At 57.1% G+C, this 17,224-nt stretch overlaps 2 protein-coding genes across 3 annotated transcripts; one reads left to right on the top strand and one right to left on the bottom strand.

Annotated features, from left to right (window-relative positions):
* Window positions 1-107: 107 nt before the first annotated feature.
* P2RX6 (purinergic receptor P2X 6) lies at window positions 108-11,813 on the top strand. Its single transcript, XM_053902901.1, has 13 exons — window positions 108-197; window positions 1,138-1,412; window positions 2,122-2,272; window positions 3,600-3,671; window positions 7,291-7,366; window positions 7,566-7,659; window positions 7,743-7,823; window positions 7,913-8,054; window positions 8,149-8,258; window positions 9,622-9,715; window positions 9,805-9,870; window positions 10,059-10,136; window positions 10,225-11,813. The coding sequence occupies exons 1-13, from the start codon at window positions 108-110 to the stop codon at window positions 10,306-10,308; spliced, it is 1,413 nt and encodes a 470-aa protein (XP_053758876.1). The 3' UTR covers window positions 10,309-11,813.
* A 36-nt stretch (window positions 11,814-11,849) lies between these two features.
* On the bottom strand, window positions 11,850-16,496 carry SLC7A4 (solute carrier family 7 member 4). Of its 2 annotated transcripts, none has more exons than XM_019435654.2 (5): window positions 16,428-16,496; window positions 14,723-15,744; window positions 13,625-14,265; window positions 13,254-13,362; window positions 11,850-13,150 (listed from the first exon to the last, which is right to left on the bottom strand). In XM_019435654.2, the coding sequence occupies exons 2-5, from the start codon at window positions 15,702-15,704 to the stop codon at window positions 12,975-12,977; spliced, it is 1,908 nt and encodes a 635-aa protein (XP_019291199.2). In that variant the 5' UTR covers window positions 15,705-15,744; window positions 16,428-16,496; the 3' UTR covers window positions 11,850-12,974. The 2 variants fall into 2 exon arrangements, with proteins under 2 accessions (XP_019291199.2, XP_019291200.2); XM_019435655.2 differs by having other exon boundaries at window positions 13,840-14,265.
* Between the last annotated feature and the right edge of the window lie 728 nt (window positions 16,497-17,224).

Genomic DNA, 17,224 nt, shown 5'->3' with positions numbered 1-17,224 from the left:
TCCTCCTCCTCCTCCTCCTCCTCCTCCTCCTCCTCCTCCTCGCCTTCATTCTCCCCAGGCCTCTTGTAGGGACCCCTCATAGTTACGCCCATTTCTCAGTGGCAGCAATGAGGCGGAGACTGCACCGCACAGCAACTCGAGCCCTTCCCCGGGGATGTGGGCGGACCCTCCGGCTGCGCCGACCAATTGGATATGCCGTGCAGCGAACAGGCGTCCGCTGCAGCCAATAGGAACGCTCCCCTCCCGGCAGCCGTCGTCTGGGCAACCCAGGTGTTGTGAGTTGCTATAGAAACCGTCGCTGGCCTGGGTAGACCTTTAGCCTGCTGACAAGCTGAGCGGATGAGAGAGTGCTCCACGGTTTCAGCATCGGTCCCCCTTCCCCGCCTTCCACGGACTGGGGAACGTGGCTGACTCCAGAGTCTGTGCCTTAGTCCCTGCGCTCTGCGGGCGCACGGCACGAGAAAGCCTGGGGAGCCTTGCAAAGCCCCATCACCCTCCTCTCTGGAGCCAGAGTCACGCTCTCACCGTATGGCTGCCAGTTCTCTCTCATGCTCTAGCGTCTCATATGCTATTTCCTCCACCAGGAACATTCCTCTCCAAGTTTCCTTGTTGAACTTCAGAATCTGCAAGCGTCACTTCAGAGATCACTTTTTCCTGAAGTTTTTCTTCCTTTCTTTTTTTCTTTTATTAATTGTTTTGACGTTTACTTATTTTGGAGAGACAGAGAGAGACAGCGTGAGCAGGGGAGGGGCAGAGAAAGAGGGAGACACAGAATCTGAAGCAGGTTCCAGGCTCTGAGCTGTCAGCACAGAGCCCGACGCGGGGCTTGAACTCACAAACCACAAGATCATGACCTGAGCCCAAGCCGGACGCTTAACCGACTAAGCCACCCAGGCGCCCCTTTCCTGAAGTTTTTCTTGACCCCTCCTCTGGGCTCCTGCAGTCCTCATGCTGCCCTCTCACAGTACCTATGACACTTGTCATTTCCTCCTCCTTCCCTCCCCCAAGGAAGTGAGGCCAGAGGGCAGGTTGCAGGGGCTGCTCCTCTCTGCCTGGCCCTGGGCCCCTGCAGAGGGAGAGGGTGGCAGGACCTGGGCAGCTGGTGGTTGGGATTAAACCCAGGGCTGAGGGGTGGAGGCTGGAACCTGTCCCCAGTGGAAGTGTCCCTTTAATAGCTGCTGGCTCGCCGGCTTGGACGCCTGCTTTACCTCCTATTCAGCTGTGGCTCCAGCTGCTGTGCTGACTCATGTGCCCCAGCAGACAGCAGGAGCTGGAAGCATGGGCTCCCCGGGGGCCCTGGCGGGCTCGGGGCTTCTGGATTACAAAACGGAGAAGTATGTGATAACCAGGAACTGGCGGGTGGGCGCCCTGCAGAGGTTGCTGCAGCTCGGGGTCATGGCCTACGTGGTGGGGTAAGAGAATGGCTCCTGGGCCACACTGGCTGGAGGGATAATGTCTCTTAGTCCTGGGCTGAGGGTTGAGGGTTTGACTCTTCAGGGGCTGAGCTGGTGGTAGCAGAGGGGAGCAGGTGGGAACAGGGGAGGAAGTAGGCAGAAGGGAGGATCTTTGTCTGTCTGGAGGTCAGTGGATACGAGAGCAAGCTGTGTGCTTGTGTACTCCTTCCTGTGTGTCCACCTGCCTCCTCTCCTGTGCCTTGTTGCCAGGCCCATATTGAGCTCTGCACACAGAGCAAGATGGGCCCCCACCCATACCCAGGAGGCCCCTGGTGGGGTAGGAAGTAGCTCCTGATGTCTGGGAGAGCTGCAGCACTAAGGTCCCCGATAGAGACCACCAATTTTAGCTGGGTCGGGGGAGACTTTAAGGAGGAGTTGGGCCTAGCCAGGACAGGAGGAGGATGTTGGCTGGTGAAGGAGGAGAGGTGATGGGCATCTCCAAGCCCATGGGTGCCATGAAAGGCACTGGCTCTCTGATCATGGTTGGAGCTTCTGATCTGTGCAGGGTGTTTGGGGTGGAAAATGAGGCTGGAGGGGAGCTAGGGGCCCTGAATCCTGGGTTGGGAGCCTGCAGGGTGTATGAGGAGAGAGGCTGAGAGGGTGGGTGGGTCCCACTTGCTTACCATGGGCCTGGGACGTGCCACACTGCCCATCAATTCTTCCTAAGGTGGGCTCTCCTCGCCAAAAAAGGCTACCAGGAGCGAGACCTGGACCCCCAGATTTCCGTCATCACCAAACTCAAAGGGGTTTCTGTGACCCAGATCGAGGAGCTGGGTAACCGACTGTGGGATGTGGCAGACTTCGTGAAGCCACCACAGGTAGGTGCCGTGGTTCTGCCGCTAGGCAGTGACACCTCTGATACCACCCTTGCAGAGAATGTGTGTGAGAGAGGCATGTGATGCCAGAGCAGGGTGCTGGCACCGTCATAGGGCCGGGCTTGGGAAGAGCCTTACAGAGGAGTGGTGCCTGGATAGGGCTTTCTGGGATGTGTAAGGCGTGTCTAGGAGGACAAGGGGACAGACCAGGAAGCCAGGCCAGAGGGACAGCCTTTACAGAGGCTGTGCTTAGAAGAGTGGAAAGTTTAGGAACTCAAGGCTTGAGCTTGAGGGTGGGGCAGGAGAAGCTTGGGGAACCAGGGCCTTGAGCTTCCTGAATGCTCTCCTCCCTGACCTGGGACACTCCTCCTCTGGCCCTCCCACGAGGCATTTCTGGCTCCTCCCTTTACCCAGATTGCCCACAGCCTCAGTTTCTACCTTTATCCTGCCAATGCCAAAACCGTAACCCCAGTGACCACCTGCCTCTAGCACAGCTGCCTCCTGGGTACACACCCACCACGTCCATAGAAAAATCATCTCCCTCTCCCAGTGTGGCCTCTCTTCATCCAATGAGGGCCAAAGCTGGACCTGTCCCTCCCTCTGACCATCCCATCTCCTAGTAGTTTTCACTGCTGCCTGTGTCATACCTGTATGAGGCCGTGACCTTCTAGTGGGTAGTGGGTCCCCGGATGCACTCTACCCAGCAGCCAGCCTGCGCTATCCTATATGTTATCAGTCAGAGCTTGATAACCCTTGTTTCCACCCTGGGGAGACTTCCTTTCCATAGTGGTGGCCACCGAGTCCCTCCAGATCATGACCGCTGTCACACCTGCTGCCTTCTCTCTTTCCTGGGTGTGCATTGCCCCAAACTTTCAGAACTCACACACACGGCGCTTGGATGCCAGCCACCCTGCCTGTCCTTAGCCACCGTTTGCCCAGGCAGAGTTCACCGCCTGCTCCACTGGCCCCTGACCATGTGTGCAACGAGGGGCCCGCCTCCCCACTAGCCTGGGCAGGCTCCTGGTCCAACTCAGCTCTGGATCTTCAGTGCCTGGAAGCAGGAGGCAATTGGAAAATTCTGGTTGAAGGAATGAATACAAACATGGAAGATACACTTGTCTCAAAGAGGCAGCTGTGGGCTTAGAAAAGGCCAGAAACCCAGCTGGCCTCTCTTCTCTATTTCAACTTGCCTCACTGGAGGCGCTCTCCTGGGGCAGAGTTGATGACTTGATGGGGCCAGGACCCCTTTCCCCACAAGCCAAGCTGCCAGCTTCTGGCCTCTCTCTTTTGGAGAGGGAAGCAGAGACTGACTCTGACACTTGCTTTCTAGGGAGAGAATGTGTTCTTCTTGGTGACCAATTTTCTTGTGACGCCAGAACAAGTTCAGGACAGATGTCCAGAGGTAAGGTTGCTCAGGAGCTTCCCAGCAGGTCCCTAGTTCCTCTGCCAGACCTGGGTCACCAGCCATGTCCTCCTCTCGCCTTCCCAGGTAACTGAGGGCTTAGTATATATATGCTACTGTATCCCAGGCACTGAGCGAAAACCTTTTAGTGAATCATTCCATTTAGTCTTCACAAATACCTTGCCTGGTAGGAATCACTAATGATCCAGGAGCACCTGGATGGCTCACTCCGTTAAGCGTCCTACTTCGGCTCAGGTTATGATCTCACAGTTTGTGAGTTCGAGCCCCACGTCAGGCTCTGTGCTGACAGCTCAGAGCCTGGAGCCTGCTTCAGATCCTGTGTCTCCCTCTCTGCCTCTCCCCCGTTCACACTCTGCGTGTGTATGTCTCTGTCTCTGTCTCTGTCTCTCTCTCTCAAAAATAAATAAGCATTTACAAAAAATTTTAAAAAAGGAATTACTATGATCCCATTTAAGATGAGAATCTCAGTAAGGTAGAGTCACATGTTCAAGGCCGCCCAGTCTCTGGTTCTCCAAGCAGTCTTCTGGAGTCTTCCACTGTAGCCCCCTGTGAGATATCCAGGCCCCTTCCCTTCCTGGTCCCACCTCTGGGCACCTTCCAGTTTGTCAGAACTGGGTATAAGACTCAGGTGAGCTCTAATAGAGCCCTTCCTCTCTTGTATGCACAGACTCTATTAATGTGTCCCAAGTCAGCTTCCATTTTTGTGGGCAAACACGAAAACACCAGCTTATGCCGACCTCCGGGTCACTTATGATCTCTGGGCATTAAAAAAATTTTTTTTAACGTTTTATTTATTTTTGAGAGAGAGAGAAAGACAGAGTGCGAGTGGGGGAGGGGCAGAGAGAGAAGGAGACACAGAATCTGAAGCAGGCTCCAGGCTCTGAGCTGTCAGCACAGAGCCCGATGCGGGGCTTGAACTCACGGACCGCGAGTTCATGACCTGAGCTCCACTCAGACACTTAACCGACTGAGCCACTCAGGTGTCCCGGGCATTTTTTACAACTGTGGTCACACCAGAGTCGCTCACCCTATTCTTGTCTATTTCTCATCCAGAATTGCGGGTTTTCCACCTAAAATCTCCCCATTGTCCCTTGCCTAAGGGTGACCCATGGATCCAGCATCTGTCACAGTGCACAGTGCTCTTCTCTCCAGTTACGGGTTTTTTTTCCCTCAAATTTGTGTGTGTGTGTGTGTGTGTGTGTGTGTGATAAAATACATGTAACATAAAATTTACCATCTTACCCATTAAAAAATTTTTTTTGTTTACTTTTGAGAGAGAGAGAGAGAGAGAGAGAGAGAGAGCAAGCAGGGGAGGGGCAGAGAGAGAGAGAAAGAGAGAGAGAGAATCCCAAACAGGCTCCATGCTGTCAGCTCAGAGCCCAACGTAGGGCTTGAATTCAAACCTCGAGACCATGACCTGAGCTGAAACCAAGAGTCGGACACTTAACTGACTGAGCCACCCAGGTGCCCCGCATCTTAGCCATTTTTAAGTGTATGGTTCTCCAATTGTGGATTTTGTTTGAGCAGTTGGGACTCAGGACATAGCCTTGGAAGCCTACTTCCATGGTAACAGCTTTTTAAAATCACCTCTAACACGGGACACCTGGGTGGCTCAGTCGGTTAAGCATCGACGACTCTTGGTTTCGGCCCACATCATGATCTCACAGTTTGTGAGTTTGAGTCCTGCATTGGGCTCCATGCTGACAGTGAGGAGCCTGCTTGTGATTCTCTCTCTCCCTCTCTCTCTGCCCCTCCGCTGATTGCTCGCTCTCTCAAAGTAAATAAACTTAAACAAAAAATTTTTAAATCACATCTAACATTTAATTGCTTGCAGGGCTGGAGAGTAACTGTGTGGTCACCTGTCCCCTGTGTCCTGATTGTTGGTGCCACCACAGTTGCTGGAGGCATCACATGTCCTAGGTTGGCTCTGTCCACAAAGGATGTGAAGCATGTGCACAAAGGACGTGCTTACACACGGCAAACATACACGATGTCCTTCATTTTCTAAATGCTCAGAAGACATCTAATTAATGTTCAGGTTGTAGTCTGTCCTGAAAATTTCCTGAAGCCATCATTCTGTGTTTTCTGGATCCGTGTGATTTGCCTCATGTCCCAGCTTCTAGGTCTTCCTATGAAACTACTGGAGCTGGGAAGTAATCAGATCTGACAACATGGCTTCTGGAGACTCACCAGAGATCCCGCCAGCTGTTCTCGGCGGTCCTGGTCATCCGGTCCTTCCCGACATATTGGCTGTGCTCCTTGGAGACTCACAGCCTTTAGCAAACAACTGCTGAGCCTCTTGGGGGCCAGGCCTGATGCTGGGCTTGCAAGACTCCACCCCCTTTTATCTCAAGGAGCTCCTGCACAGGCAGCCCAGCCAAGGTGGCAGGTCCCGTGATGGGGGCAGAGGCTGCAGCTGCAGACCCAGGGAGGCATGTCTGCCAGCTCAGGGCCTCAGGAAGGGTTTCCCACAGAACTCAAGGCTCAAGTGGGATCTTGAGACTGTCCAGGCAGAGGGAGCTGTATGAGCAAAGGCCCCAAGCTATGTGAGATGAGGCACCTCCAGGGTCACCTGCTGCTGAGTGGGGTTGGAGCCTAGATTTGGATTCGGGTGGCAAGGGGGTAGCCCAAGACCTCAGGGGCCCTGTGAACTCTGTGAAAGAGCTAAACTTGATCACAGAAGCATGGCAGAACTAGGGATGGTCTCTGCTGAATGAATGAGGCAGATGATGCAGAGAGCGGCCCCGTGGTGGTTATCACGAGGTTCGATTGGAGGAGACGGTGGCCCAGCCAGGGTGGAGGGGAGGGGCGGACTCAGGACACAGGAGGCCCCACTCTGTCCTCTGCCCACGTATCACGGTCCCAACCCCACACAGTCCCACTGTCTCATTTGGCTTGGAGTCCCCAAGTCCTTCTTGCCACCCTGGCACACCGCTCCTCCTTCTGCTCCTGAGCCAGGTAACCTGGACAATGGTGCTCACTGTCAGCCTGGGGCAGAACTGTGTCTGAGAGTGTGCCTTCCTCTTTGGGGGGGTGTAGGACCCCCAGAAAGTTTGCTAGTCCCCCCTTCTGACTGATCGCCAGAACGCTGTGACTGTGTCCTGTTTTACCGAAGAATAAGTAGGGGAGGGACTAGCCTATGGTCCCTCAGCAAGTGTGTGTGGTCCTGCCACTTCCCTACCCAGCCCCCTCCAACTAGGTCCCTGCCCTTTGTTCACCGTGCCCCACCCCTCCACTCTGGCATGAACTAGCCCTTCCCAGAGTCCCTTCACCTTCCCTGTTCTGTTGTCTGAGGTGGACCAGAGGATCTGGGCCTCCGGCCAGGAGAGAGCTATCAGGAAGGAAGGAGGCTTGCTCTGCCTTGGAATACAGCACCTGCATCCCTATCTGGCGGGGGGTGGGGGGTGGGGGTGCTTGCCACCTTCCTCCTCCAACCACCTCCTTTTATTTTTACCCTCCAGCTTTGCCATGTGCCCCCAAACTCAGGGACCTCTATGCAGCTAAGGCAGGGAGGGCTGTGTCCCTGCAGACTGCAAGACTGGGTCACAGAGGGGAAACAGTCCCCGAGCCCTTGGCAACTTTGCTTTCCCCACCTCAGCACCCTTCCATCCCGCTGGCTAACTGCTGGGCTGATGAGGACTGTCCGGAAGGGGAGACGGGGACACACAGCCACGGTCGGTAACTGTGGGCCCTGTCTTCCATGGGCTCCCCTGGGTGGGGGCTCCAGGGCCCGGGCTGGGACCCTGGGTGGTTCTTGAGGGCAGGCCTGGTGGTGCCTCTGCATCTCTCCTTCCTGTCAGTGGCCCCCCGCCCTGTCTCATCCCCTGGCCCTGTGGAGATTTGAGGGCCTGGTGTTTGTTTTGTATTCTCAAGGCATAAAAACGGGCCAATGTGTGGAATTCAACGGGACCCACAGGACCTGTGAGATCCAGGGCTGGTGCCCTGTGGAGAGCGGCACTGTGCCCATGTAAGTCTCTCCACCCACCCCCACCCACCTCCAGGACAAGGCCCCAGAACCCAGGAGTCTGCCCTTCACTTCTTTACCAGCAGGAAGCCCCCACTGGTCCAGGCAGAGAACTTCACCTTGTTCATCAAGAACACCGTCACCTTCAGCAAGTTCAACTTCTCCAAGTAAGTGTGGGTGTGTCCTGCTGGCCCCAGACCCTCCTTGTGTCCTGTCTTACCTGACCGTCTGTCCCATCCCCCACCCCCACCCCCAGGTCCAATGCCTTAGACACCTGGGACGCCACTTATTTCAAGCGCTGTCGCTACGACTCACGCTACAGCCCTTACTGCCCTGTGTTCCGCATTGGGGATCTCGTGGCTGCAGCTGGAGGGGTCTTTGAGGACCTGGCATTGCTGGTGGGTCCATGGGGGGAAGAGTTCCAGGAAGGCTCAGGGAGAGGGTCCCAGGGCCTGCGTGCTGGTGAAGCAGCGAGCAATGTGCTGTGTGCAGGGAGGTGCTGTGGGCGTCCGAGTCCACTGGGATTGTGACCTGGATGCTGGGGGCTCCGACTGTCGGCCCCACTACTCCTTCCAGCTGCAGGAGAGGAGCTACAACTTCAGGTGCCGGCCCTACTGCCCTCCTGCTGTTCCTTAGCCAGGTCCCCCCACTGTCCTGTGGCAACCAGGACTGGCCACACCCTGGCCCAGCTCTCTGGAGATTCCATTGTGTGTGTGAGGAGGGCCCCAGGGGCAGGAGGGGTGTTCTAAGCTCTGGTCCCCCAGCACAGGCTCTGTCCAGCCTCCCTCCTGATCCCATCCCCCTTCTGTTCCCTGGGACTCCTCACCCCCCCCCCCCCCCCCGCCAGCCCCTCTCCCACCCCACCCTGCTTCTAGCACCTCCCTCCTCGGCTGGGGGGGGGGTTCTTTTTTACTTTTCCCTTAGGTCTTATCTCAAAAATTTCAAAAACCTACATAAAAATGCAAAGCCATATACCCTCTATCTGGGTTCACTAGGGTTTTTTTGGTTTTGGTTTTATTTTTTATCATTTTGCCACATTTGCTTTCTCTCTCCCTCTCTAGAACGAGCTGGATATAGTTAGATAGATTTCAAAGGGAAGCATTTTAAAGTAAGTGGCAGACATCTGACACTCTTCCTCTCAACACTGTCCCGAGAATGAGGACCTTACCCACGTGACCACGGTACCACAGTCACACTCAATAAATTTAACATTGGCGGAGTAAATCGAATATTTAAATTTCTCCAACCATGCCAATAATAGTCCTCTATCTTTTTATTTTCTGATCCAGGATGCTTTCAGGGATCTTGTGTTGCATTTATTGTCATGTCTTTGAGTCTCCTAAACAGATCTCCCTGAACCTGCCGGGAATCCTTGTCACTTCCTGTCACCTGGTCATTGTCACACATACACGCACACAGCCCCCAGGCCTAGAGACCATGTCCCTTGACATTGCTCACTGGGCTTTTCCTGGCCTGGCTTCCTTGACCTCCCCGGCCCTTTGCAATGATGAGGGGCTGGCTCCCTACCCACATTCTGCTTCCTGCACCTCTGTGCTCTTACCTGTCCTACTTTCTCTGTCTAGAACACTCCTTCCTGACCCCTGGAAGACCAGCCTCAAAGTATCCCTTGTAGAAAGCCTTTCCCACCCAGTTTCTAGGGGTAGCGAGTTCCCCCTCGCCCTTTGGACTCACACAGCCCAGATCTTGCCTCCCTACCTGCCCCCTCCCCCAGTAATAGTGTCTATGTAGGGATCCTGCTGTCCCCTCTGTCCCCTCAGCAGGCAGGGAGCTTCTACGGGGCAGGTCCCAGGTTGCCTTTTCCCTGGGTCGTCAGCAATGGCACAGGGAGAGACAGCTGGGGATGGGGGTTTTTAGAATCAATGGATGGGTAAGAAGGAGGCCTGGGAGGACCAGCCCAGCCCAGGAGTGGCAGCAGAGCAAGCCACCAGACTTTCCTACCCTCAGGACAGCCACTCACTGGTGGAAAGCCTCAGGTGTGGAGGCTCGGAGTCTGCTCAAGCTCTATGGGATCCGCTTCGACATCCTTGTCACTGGGCAGGTAGGAGGTGTTGGGTGAAGGCAATGGGTGGTAGGAGTAGGAGGGGGAGACGGTCATAGCTCTAGAGGCTCAGCCCAGGTCGGTCTCAGGCAGGGAAGTTCGGCCTCATCCCCACGACCATCACTCTGGGCACCGGAGCAGCTTGGCTGGGTGTGGTGAGTCTGACTAACGTGGGCTCCCTTTGGTTGCAACTGCGTGCCCAGGCCTGCCCAAGTGCATACCTGAGCCCCACCCCCCGCCCCCACTCCTCTCCCGTGCATAATGTTGTCTTGTGGCGAGGGCCGGGGAGGTGGTTGAAGGGCAAGCTGAGGGCCAGGGCACAGGTCTGCCCTGCCTTTCCCAGATCACCTTCTTCTGTGATCTGCTGCTGTTGTATGTGGACGAAGAAGCCCATTTCTACTGGAGGACCAAGTATGAGGAGGTGAGCCACGGACCCGTCCAGATCCTTGGGTTCTGTTACACTTTGGAGGATGTTGGTCAGAGCCCTGATATGATGTTCTCATTTGCAGGCAAAGGCTCCGAAGGTGACCACCAACCCCGAGCAGACAGAACCAGCTTCTGCACCCCCGTGCATGGCTGCCCAGGAGTCTTAGAGGGGACCCAGTCTGGGAGCCAGACACCGACACCAGAGTGACCATGCCGAGGCTCCGGTCTCCCACTCACTGGCCTGTTCCTGAGGCCTGTAGCTGTTCCCTGCTGGTTGTGGGGTGGGGGTGGGGGCCCACCTTGGGGACCTCCTGGACAAAGCCCCAGCAGGAGTAGGTATGGGGGAGGGGAGAATTCCACCCTTCCACTCCCAGACAGACTGTCTCTCCCCTGACTCCAGCTCTAGCAGGATGCTGCCTGGGGGAGCCAGAGAAGCCAGTTTCGTATAGAGACCTGCAGCAGAACAGGAGCCACAGAGAGGGGGAGCCCCTGGGATACCCACATGACAGGGCAATGGTCCAGTGGGGCTCCTGCTGTGTCTAGGTCTAAAGAACTCTCTCCCAGCCTCCATCACCAGTGTTTTCAGAGGTGGCCTACTCACCAGCTGTCAGCACTGACCCTCCCACTGGCAATGGCGGACTCCAGCCCTCCTCCCCCTACCTACACCCCATCTTAGGTAGAACCCCTCCCTCTCAGCTGTGCCCCGCTGGGGTCTGTGCAACTGGAGTCTAAAGCAAGGTAGAGAGAAGCCTGACAAGAGGGGTCAGCTGCTCCCATGTTGGGTTGCCTGAGGTGGGTTCTTACCCAACTCTGGGCCTCATCCATGGAATGAGGGGTGTGTAGGAAGATAATCCAACCCCCTGGCACCCCAGGCAAGGGCACAGGCACCCTTTGGTCTCACACCTGCCCAGCTTATGAGCATCAGCTCCTTCTTGGTAGTAGCCCTTGGGGTGTGGAGGGTTGGGATGGGGAGGAGAAGGTGAAGAGGTTGAGTTAGTGGTCACTGGATCCTTTGGGATCTTCTATATGCCTCCTCATTAACCCCCCAGCCCTGGAACCTGCTCACTGGAGCCATGGGGTTAGGGAAGCTGTCCATCTGCTACCCAAGGTTATATCTAAGAACCTGTCAGGGCATCTGCACGTCCCAAAGGACACAAAGACCCCCAGCGGGCTGGCCTGGTATCTTTCAGGGTCTGAGTCCTGCCTGCTGGAGAAATCCCCCACCCCCCACAGCCCCATATCAGTAGGGGAGGAACAAGGGCTGTAGGAGCCAAACGCCTTCCTGCTCCCAGGGCAGAGGCAAGGATTTGGGAGTACCCACCCCAGGGAGGCAAGGGGCTTCTTTCTCATGGGTCCCTGGTGACCAGGGGTGTGCTGGCAGTTTGGCGGTGGAGCAACAAAGGCCAGCTGGGGAAGACCAGGGCTGGCGCTCAGGCTGAACTAGCATCTGGGAGGCACCTGGAGCCCCAGCAAAGCCTCAGGGTCTCTGCTGCTTCTCAGTCCCCAGAGCAACGTCCATGGGGAGGCAGGTTCAGAAGAGCCAGGGTGAGAGAACGTGGCTCTGAGGTGTGTTTATTGGAGTTGGGGTCACGTGTACCTGGTTGTCCTCAGGGCCCAACGAAAGCTGCCATAGCTGCAGAAAGTCAAGGAGTAAAGCCTGCCAAAACCAGCAGCTTCCTGTGTAGTCCTTATATGCAGGAATGGGTAGTTGAAAGCAGTGGGAGGGGGCAGGGAGGGCCTGACGACCCCCCAAGGACTGGAGCCTCACAGCCACCGGATGGACTCAAAGGTACTTGGAACAGGCCCAGGTATTTTGCATCCGTATACAGGGAGCGTATATCATACACGTGTGTAGCCTTTCTCTCAAAGCCCTTGAGGAAAGAGGTGGGGGGAGAGGATGAGTGCCAGCTGTGACAGCTGGAGAGCTGTGGCCAGGCTTGAGCTGGAAACAGCTGTTGCCTCAGTCTGCATGTGGGTGTGAACTACCAGGGTAGCCATGTGGGCCACGTGGGCACATGCTTAAGAGGCTCGTGTGCCAATGCAGTGTACCTCTACATCTCTGGGGACTACATTTCCTGGAAGCCCTGGGAACCCAAGAGGGGCCTGGAACTCCACCGCCCTCTCTAGGTGGCCTTTTAGGGACCCAGGCTCTGCTCTCTGGATCTGCCCCCCAACCAGGGGACATGTGGGGAGCCTGTGCAGGAGAGCCTGTGCAGGGGAGCCTGACTCTGCCCTTTTCATGGATCCCTCCTCTCATGGTGTGTGCGGGGGTATATGCAGCTTCCCTCTGAGCTCGGCAAAGGGCACCACCCTGCGGGCAGGACCCCAGGACTCAGGCTCAGTGGTGTCCCTGACCACAGCTGGTGCCCGCCTCTTGCCAAATCTTGGCATCTTTGCTATGGATTGGGGACAATCACCTGGTTCCTGGGGGCAGGAGAGGACTCAGTGACACAAAGAATGCAATGGTGGACACAGCAGCAGGCCATGTGGCTGGCCAAGAGGTTATTATTATGGCTATCTGGGGTTGCGGGCTTCCTCCCCACCCACCCTAACCCACCCCACCTGCCCAAGTAACTGGAGTTGTTCATGAACAGTAAGGCTCTGGGCAAAATGTTCCCCACACCAGCACTGGCCACGGCCCACTCCCCAAAACCCAAAGCTAGGCACTTGGGCTAAGGCTTTAAGGTCTGGGGGACCCCTCAGCATGGGCAGGCCTGCAAACCTGAGCTGGCTCAGACAGAAGAGACTCCCAGCTCCTCAGGGCTCCTGAGGAGGTGGGGTGAGGGCAGAGCAAGCATGGGCAGGCCTCCAGCTCGATTCACGGACTGGTGGGCTACTCCGTGGGGCTGGGCTCCTGGGAGGGCAGCTGGCTGGGGGGCTGCACAGTCTGTACCGTCTCCTCCAGGTTGGTGCTGGGGAACACCACGTAGCGTGTGGTGGTCAGCTCTGGCAACTCCCGCTGATTCTCTTTGCTGTGCCAGATGCCATAGCCAAAATACACGGCGAGCCCTGCAGGAGTTGTGGGAGACTGAAGGGCAGGTCCCGGCCCTGCTTGCCCTCCTTGCCTTCTTCCTGCAGCCCGCCCAGGGCCCCAAGCCTGGCCCCCACTCACCGATCAGCAGCCAGATGGAGAAGCGCAGCCAAGTCAGGTAGCTTAGCTTCAGCATGAGGCAGATGTTGAGGAGGATACTCAGGGCTGGAGTCAGGGGCACCATGGGGATCTGAGGGGGAAGAGCAGGGCTGGGCCGGGCTGCAGAGAAGGTCTGCTGGCTCAGGGCCTGATTCCTCAAGAGTCCACAGAGCCGTTCTCCACCTCTGGAGATTCTGGAAACAAGCGCCCACTTGCCATGCAGAAAGGAGGGAGATGGGCATACTGGCCTCCCCAACCCTGTGAGCCCTGATTCATCCTGCTACAGTAGAGGAGGAAGGGGCAAAGAGAGCTAGCTTGGCTGACGGCCAGTGGGGATTGGCTGGGGAAGGTACCTGGAAGGTGTCTTGCTGGCGCCGTTGCTGGTGGGCCCCCAGGATGAGGAGGCTGAACAGAAACATGACAGAGCTGAGCAGGAGCAGCAGGATGTAGCCCCCGTATGGGAGGTGCAGGCCTGAGTCCCCGAAGACCAGTACACAGGCCAGGGTGATGGCCGAGGCCACCAGGATGCCGAGGGCCCAAGCCACAGCAGCTCCAGGGCTGTACCTACCTAGAAAGCCCAGGTAGGGCCTTAGGGCTGGCCGCAGCTGCCCAGGCTCGGGGGCTAAGGCCTGCTCGGTGCCCACCAGCTGTATGTGGTCCGAGAAAGAATGGTACTCTTTGACGCTGGGGTCAGTGCTGGCTGGGCCTGAGGAACTGGACGGAGGGGCCCTCTGGAAGCGTAGCACAATAATGCTGGTGGCCACAAAGGTGTAGGCCAGCAGTGTGCCAATGGACAGGAACTGGACCAGTGCCTCCAGATCCAGCAGCAGTGCCAGGCAAGTCATGAGGCCCCCGAACACAAGGATGCCGGCCATGGGCACCTGCGTCCGGGGGTGCACTCGGGCAAACACCTGGAAGAAGAGCCCATCGACGGCCATGGCATAGACGATGCGTGGCAGGGAGAAGAGACTGCTGAGCAGGACAGTGTTCATGGCTGTGGCAGAGGGTGGGGGACTGGTCAGCATGGTGACAGGCCTACCAGGGGCCTCTGCTGCAACCCAGGGCATGCCCAACCCCTTGGGAGCACGGGCATGCGTTTGTCTGGGATCTCAAGGTGAGCCTGAGGGCTTACTCCTCACCCCCCACCCCCACCAGAAATGGGACACCTTAGTTTAGGTGACAGGTCCATCAGAGAATCTGATGAGGGCTAAGTCCTTCTCCCAGGAAAGGACCTGGAAGCACATGCTCAGAACCAATATCTAACATACAATTAGGAGGGGACAGTGGGTAGATCCCTCTCAACAAGCCTAGGTGGAGAGTCTAATAATTAGCACCTTCCTGGGCCCAATATGCAACCAGTAACAGACCCAGATGGAGATGTGATCCCTGGGAAGCTTAGGGCAGGGCCCCACTGCCCCGGTCACTTCCACCGTGCCTGAATGGCCCCTTACCGCAGATGGAGCCAGCTGCCACAATGAAGCCAGCCCAGCTATATCCCCGCCGGTAGAAGGCATCAGCGAGTGCGGAGTCAGGGTCCAGGCTGTGCCAAGGCACCATGAGGGTGAGCACGGTGGAGACAAGAATGTAGGCGCCAGCTGCCAGGCCAAGTGAGATGGTAATGGCTACAGGCACAGCTTGCTTTGGGTTTCTGGCCTCCTCACTGGAGGCAGCAATGACATCAAAGCCCACAAAGGCATAGAAGCAGGTGGCGGTGCCAGCCATGATGCCAGAGAAGCCAAAAGGTGCAAAGCCACCCTCCTCAGCACTCCAGTTGTGCGGGCGGGCCAGGATAAATCCCAGGATGATGATAAAGAGGATGATGACGAGGCTGACAACAGAGAAGGTGTGGTTGAGCCAGGAGGAAACTCGGGCTCCGCAGGAGATGAAGACAGAGGCCAAAATTATAATGCCAGCAGCCAGGAAGTCTGGGTAGTGGGCCAGCAAGGGCACCTGCCAGGTTCCAACATAGGCCTCGGTGAAGTTGTGGATGCGGTGGTTGAACATGGCATCCAGGTAGCCACTCCAGGCACGGGCCACGGCTGCACCACCAATGAGGTACTCGAGGAGCACATTCCAGCCGATGAGGAAGGCCCACAGCTCACCCATGGACACATAGGTGAACAGGTAGGCAGAGCCCGTACGTGGCAGCCGTGCCCCAAACTCTGCATAGCACAGAGCTGACAGCAAGGAAGCCACGGCAGCCACAGCGAAGGACAAGAGCACCGCAGGGCCAGCCATCTGCTTTGCCACAGTGCCTGTGAGCACATAGAGGCCTGAGCCTACCATGCCACCCACGCCCAGCAGGGTCAGGTCCAGCGTGGACAGGCAGCGCCGCAGTGATGTCTCCATGGTGGACTCCTCCAGTGGCTTCAGTCGGTTCAGCTTCTGGCAGAAGTGCACCAGGCTGGCAGTGCTGGGTAGCCCCCTGACCATGATGGGCAGATAAGAGGAGCACCAAGCCAGCTGCCGGCACCTACCAGGGCAAGAGGGGAATGACAGGCTGCCCAGTTACGTTCGGGCCAAGCTTCAGTCTGCTCTGTCCATCCATCACCCCCCCACACACACACACACACACCCGGACCGAACACCTGCATAGCTAGCTTGCCTGAGGGTTGGGATGAGTCAGATGTGGGCAGGAGGTCACAGGGAAGCCTCTGGGCAGGTGAAGGAACCTCTTGCAGCTGGACCTGGGTGTGCTTGGGGGGCCAGGGGTGGGGGTGGGTCTGAAGGTGGAAAGGGTGCAGCTCCAGGAAGTGTGGTTGGGAAACTCTCCTTGGTCTGGCATCCAAGAGCAAGGTGGAAGTCCCAGGCTTCCCGGGAGCTGGGCAGGTCTCCAGGCCTCCAGGCCCCGGAACAGGAGCGGCCCTGCTGCCCTGGGCGGGGACCAGGCGGCCATCTGGCCTCAGACATTGGCACTCACCACTACCTCCACCCCCCGCTCCCTCCCTGGCCCCGTGAGACTTGGGGACAGACGCACAGGCCCGGAGGTGGGGCTCTGCCCCAGAAGCCAAAGCTTCTTTCTCTGCCCCCCCCCCCACCCCGCCCCGATAGGCTACCGCCTCCGCTGCTGCCCCTAGAGCCAGTTCCACCCGGATATCCAAGTCTTTGCCTCCTTTCAGGCCCCAGTACGCCCCTGTAGGACTCGCAGAGACTTACCTGCTGTCACCGCTGCCGCCGCTCTGCGTGCTGTGCTTGCCTAGCCAGCTGGCGTCGCCCGTGCACAGAGCCCGCCCCCACTCCCCCTGCGCCAGATCCCCAGATCCAGCACGGCGCCCCACCCACCTCGCTGTTACACAAGTATCCAGATAGCCCACCGTACCCATACCTCACACGATCCAGACCAGAACTCACCAGATCTAGGGACGCCCTATTACTGTGTCTGGTTCACAGATGAGGAAGCCCAAGCCACCAGAAGTGACTAATCCAGATCACTGGGGTGGCCTCAGGAGGCAGGCAAGAGTAGGGACCAAGTCTGGAGGGATCTGGAATGCACCCCCTTGCTGTGGCTGCAGTAACCCTCCTTGATTCTTCATCCCAGCACATGTACTCTGCTCAGCCCGTTACTGTCCAAGATCCCCTCCCCCAATATTGGGGCATTTTAGGGGCTGCAAGGACTCAAGCAAGCCTCTGGTGAGATGAGGGTATGGGTCTGGCTGAGTGGCCCTGGCCAATCCCTGACCTCTCCTGTACAATGGGATGGCAGCAAGCCGCCCTCATACATTGCTGAGGGAGAGGGAGTGCACGGCTTTTGGGGAGTGTTCTGTGAGTTGAGGGAACTGCTGGCTGTTCCGAGCCTTGTTCTGAAAGGAGGCAAGTGGATTTGTGGGGAAAATCTATAGCTTTCCAGCTTGGGGCAACCCTAGGGTTCCTCAGATGCCAGTGACAGCCCATCCCAGCCTAGGAGCACCAATCAGGCTTGGAGGACCCTGGGGGACCCAAACAGCAGCTTCTCA

The sequence above is a fragment of the Panthera pardus genome, unplaced genomic scaffold (genome assembly GCF_024362965.1).
Source record: "Panthera pardus isolate Hobbes unplaced genomic scaffold, ASM2436296v1 HiC_scaffold_15, whole genome shotgun sequence".
In the NCBI taxonomy this organism is placed as follows: Eukaryota; Metazoa; Chordata; class Mammalia; order Carnivora; family Felidae; genus Panthera; species Panthera pardus.
The sequence above is the reverse complement of the archived record's forward strand: the minus strand, read 5'-3'. Positions and strand labels throughout refer to the sequence as shown.

Bases quoted from the DNA above. Each gene is read 5' to 3' on its own strand.
- P2RX6 (XM_053902901.1), top strand. From the start codon at position 108: ATGAGGCGGAGACTGCACCGCACAGCAACTCGAGCCCTTCCCCGGGGA. The intron at 8,055-8,148 runs GTGGGTCCATGG...TGCTGTGTGCAG, and splicing joins TTGAGGACCTGGCATTGCTG to GGAGGTGCTGTGGGCGTCCG. The intron at 9,716-9,804 runs GTAGGAGGTGTT...GGTCGGTCTCAG, and splicing joins ACATCCTTGTCACTGGGCAG to GCAGGGAAGTTCGGCCTCAT.
- SLC7A4 (XM_019435654.2), bottom strand. From the start codon at position 15,704: ATGGTCAGGGGGCTACCCAGCACTGCCAGCCTGGTGCACTTCTGCCAG. The intron at 13,363-13,624 runs GTACCTTCCCCA...CTTCCCCCTCAG, and splicing joins GCCAGCAAGACACCTTCCAG to ATCCCCATGGTGCCCCTGAC. The intron at 13,151-13,253 runs GTGAGTGGGGGC...CAACTCCTGCAG, and splicing joins CTCCATCTGGCTGCTGATCG to GGCTCGCCGTGTATTTTGGC.